The 4,321-nt window shown below is 48.4% G+C and overlaps 1 protein-coding gene across 1 annotated transcript in view; it reads right to left on the minus strand.

The window, feature by feature from the left end:
* The window catches only part of FBXO3 (F-box protein 3), a 40,141-nt gene extending 36,059 nt beyond the window's left edge, over positions 1-4,082 (minus strand). The window contains exon 1 of the mRNA XM_089684613.1: positions 3,940-4,082. Within this exon, the coding sequence (XP_089540739.1) occupies positions 3,940-4,031 (92 nt within the window). The 5' untranslated portion in view covers positions 4,032-4,082. The remainder of the gene's footprint in view (positions 1-3,939) is intronic.
* Between the last annotated feature and the right edge of the window lie 239 nt (positions 4,083-4,321).

The following is a 4,321-nucleotide window of genomic DNA, read 5'->3' on the forward strand; positions in this document are numbered from 1 at the left end:
CCAGCCGTCCCAATAAAGTGAATGGGACTGTCGGTTAGTCAACAGCGGGTCAGAGAAGGGGCCGCTGGACAGAGATGACAGTTGCTCTCTAAAAATTATGATCTAAATCGAGCCTTTTCACTAGCGATTTAAATCAAATCCACCATGATAATATTATATTACAGTCCTGTCTGAAAATCTGGAAAACAACATTTTAGTTTTTTTTTTTTTTTCTTTAACTGCTCCCTGCCCTATAGTACTATGACAGCTGGGTGGGACCACTATTGTGGGAGGACATCCTCCCATTTTTGCCAAGCAAGTGTGCCCGCGACGATCGGTGGTGTGCTGTGTCCCTGGGAACACAGTGGATCACGAATCGTGGTAAAGAACTGATAACATAGGCTCTTTACCATGTGATCATCACCAATTGCGGTAAAGAGCTGATAACATAGGCTCTTTATCATGTGATCAGCTGTGTCCAATCACAGCTGCTCACATGTAAACAGGACGTGAGAGCTGGTAAGTGGCAGTCCTCAGAGGGGACATGATTATCAGTGCAGCCCCACCAGTGCCCATCAGTGATGCTTGTTGGTGCCACCTGTCAGTGCCTCCTCATCAGTGCATATTAGTGAAGGAGAAAAATTAGTTACAAAAATTTATAACAGAAACTAAGAAAAACGTTTTTTTTTTTAAATTTGCAGCCTTTTTTTTGGTTAGCATATAAAAAAAAACAGTGGTTAAATACCACCAAAAGAAAGCTCTAACAACCTCAAAATACCCCCCAAAAAACAGACTAGTTAGTGTTGCATGACCGCGCAATTGTCATTCAAAATGTGACAGCACTGAAAGCTGAAAATTGCCAGGGCAGGAAGGGGGTAAAAGTGCCCGGTAGGCGAGGGGTTAAATAAAAATGTTGATCTCGGAGTCTGATGATACGTAGCAGATTCATCCTCTAATAGTATATACAGCATATCTCGTCTGTCTGTTTTTCAGCATTAGATATTTTACTCCCTAACCATATAGCTGCTTATTTATATTTACCACTGAATATAGATGTTCAAGAATTTATTTTTTTTTTAATTTTACATACTAACTAAATTATACACCTCTTTTTTTATCTGATTAATCGAATCAGTCAACTAATCGATTATGGAAATAATTGTGAATTGCATCCCCAGTGTCTATTGCTTGGCCCCATGATATATTATATGTACCAGTCATACTGGCCTTCTGTGGAAGCCCCCTGAGAACGGGGTCTTGGTGTCTGAGGACTGCTTATTATGGATTGGCATTTTTTCTGTCCATATGTCACATATTTCTAAATCTGCTGAATGAATTGGTCCTCCAGCCAAACGGATGACCGCGGGTCTCCAGCCAAACGGATGACCGCGGGTCTCCAGCCAAACGGATGACCGCGGGTCTCCAGCCAAACGGATGACCGCGGGTCTCCAGCCAAACGGATGACCGCGGGTCTCCAGCCAAACGGATGACCGCGGGTCTCCACCCAAACGGATGACCGCGGGTCTCCACCCAAACGGATGACCGCGGGTCTCCACCCAAACGGATGACTGCGGGTCTCCATCGCTACGACTGTGATTACATCCTGAATTTTGAATAAACAGATCTCCCTGAGGAAGGGAGGCTTTGACCTGCAAAACACGGCGGAGTTATATACATCCAGGAGTTATATACGTTATATTCTCCTAATTTACTTTATATGCCATCTTGGAGCCATTTACATCAAGCCTGATGCTCTTATTGTTACAATTAGGGGTGCACCGAAATTTCAGTGGCCGAAAACACCCCTATGGGCTGTTGGCCGATATGAAAATAAGCACAGGTGCCGAAAATAACCCCACCCCCTGCTGCTGCCACTGCTCCGGAGTTCTCAGCCTTACCTGAGAACCACCAAACGATCCTGGCGCTGGGCATAGAGATAAGTGGAGGAAAGATGGCCTCCACTCATCTCTATGCCCTTGGAGGACTGAAGCGATGCCACTTCCGGTGCCTTGTAAACAAGGCCATTTTTTTTCCTAGAGCACTACATCAATGCTTTTTTTGATCTAATGCTTTACATTGCAGAGGAGAGATGTGGGGTCTTATTGACCTCATATCTCTCCATAAAGAGGACCTGTCACTAATTATTTCTATCACAGGGGATGCATGCATTTCTTGTGATAGGAATAAGTGATTAAAATTTGTTTCTAAAGGGACAGTGTAAAAAAATTAAATACATTTAAAAAAAAAAAGTGCCCCTGTCCTCGCAGGTAGTGGTGAACGAATACGTAGGCCACGCCCACATATGTAAACGTTGTTCAAACCACACGTGAGGTATCGCCATGAACGACAGAGCAATAATTCTTGCACTAGATCTCCTCTATAACTTTACAATGCTAACCTGTAGAAATTTTTAAAAAGTCAATCATGGAGATATTTAAGTACCGCAGTTTGGCGCCATTCCAATAGCATGCGCAATTTTAACGTGCATGACATGCAATAATTGTTTTAATCATAAAAGTGTATTTGTTTCCAAAAATTATACATTAATTTTTTAAAAAAGTCCATTTTGGTTTCGGTTAAGTGCATCATGAATTTTTGATTTCGGCACCAGAATTTTCATTTTGGTGCACCACTAGTTACCATACACAATGGTATATGTTTTTAGAGAACATGCTCAGTTTTGGTACTGAAATCATGTCTTTTAATATTCTAAAATAAAGTTATTTTTTATATTTGTATGATTTGTTGTTGCTATGGTACCCAAAGAAGTCTCAGAAGCTTTTCTGGTTAGGGTTTTTGCATTTTTCAGGGTTCCTATAATAAGGGATGTAGTACCAGGAAGACCCAGTGACAAGGTAGGGACCGTTATCTATATGCGTCTCCTTCCCTTCTCTTTCTATATCAATTTGTTTTCCAATCAATCTCTTCTGACAGGAATAATTGATCTATGGTTGACAATAAAACTGATCAATATGACACACACAGGGAATTGGATTTCAATCGATACCTGAACTATGCAAGTAAGATATTGATCGTATATGTTTCCTCCAAGCAAACTCCTAATCTGATCAGTGGGGAGACCATGGACCCCAAGGCACCCGGGACCGAGGGGGGGGGAGACCATGGCCCCCAAGGCACCCAGGACCGAGGGGGGGGGGGGGGGGGATCATGGCCTCCAAGGCACCCGGGACCGAGGGGGGGGGGGGGAGACCATGGCCCCCAAGACCGAGGGGGGGAGACCATGGCCCCCAAGGCACCCGGGACCGAGGGGGGAGACCACGACTCCCGGGACCGAGGGGCAAAACCACGACTCCCGGGACCGAGGGGGCACACCACGACTCCCGGGACCGAGGGGGCACACCACGACTCCCGGGACCGAGGGGGCACACCACGACTCCCGGGACCGAGGGGGCACACCACGACTCCCGGGACCGAGGGGGCACACCACGACTCCCGGGACCGAGGGGGCACACCACGACTCCCGGGACCGAGGGGGGACACCACGACTCCCGGGACCGAGGGGGGAGACCCTCAAAGCACTCAGGACCAAAGAGAAAGCAGACAGCCCCCATGGCACCTGGGACCAAATGGGAGCCAATGACCTCAACACATCCAAGATTAAGGTGGGCAGTGGATGACCCCCAACAATTCTGGGATCAAAGGGGAGCCAATGACCCCCAACAAGAGCAGAATGGGGGGGACTCTATACACAATGGTAGGGCCCCAATCCCCCCGGACACTGGGCCCCCCCATACACTGAGCACTCTGGAGGTACATTGCAGACACACGTGACCCCGCACTGGGTGACCCCTCACATCATACCCTGTCATGGTAAACACTGGAAATCAGCTGACCGGGGAGGGACATGCAGGCTGCACACTACAGGGGGAAGTATATCCAGAACGGACCCATGCTGAGCACAGCTTCCCCGGGGAGGGGGGACACAACGGCTCTCCGTACCTGAGAAGCTCCCGGAAGTCCAGGTAGGACAGGATCAGCAGCAGAGGATCAGACGGCAGATCGGCCAGTCCCAGCTCCCCGGCCCCCGCCATCTTGGTGGCGACCCGCAGAGCAAGCGCGACTCCTCCCCTCCCAACCGCAAGACCACGCCCCCTCCAAGAAGCGTCTTCTTCCAGCTGTTTGACCACGCCCCTGAAAAAGTACTTAGGGCCGGCCATGGGCTTTCAGCCTGACCACACCCCCTGGGGAGGAGTCATTCGCTTTGGTCGCAAACGCGCATGCTTTGCGTGCTGGCTGCCGTGCGCGTCCCTGTATCTCGTCTTCGACGCGCTCCTTGCGCGCTCGTACGCCAGTGAAAAGTCACGTGGTGTATCACAGCAAC

The sequence above is a fragment of the Staurois parvus genome, unplaced genomic scaffold (genome assembly GCF_062004578.1).
Source record: "Staurois parvus isolate SC_StPar_1 unplaced genomic scaffold, SC_StPar_1.0 ptg000350l, whole genome shotgun sequence".
In the NCBI taxonomy this organism is placed as follows: Eukaryota; Metazoa; Chordata; class Amphibia; order Anura; family Ranidae; genus Staurois; species Staurois parvus.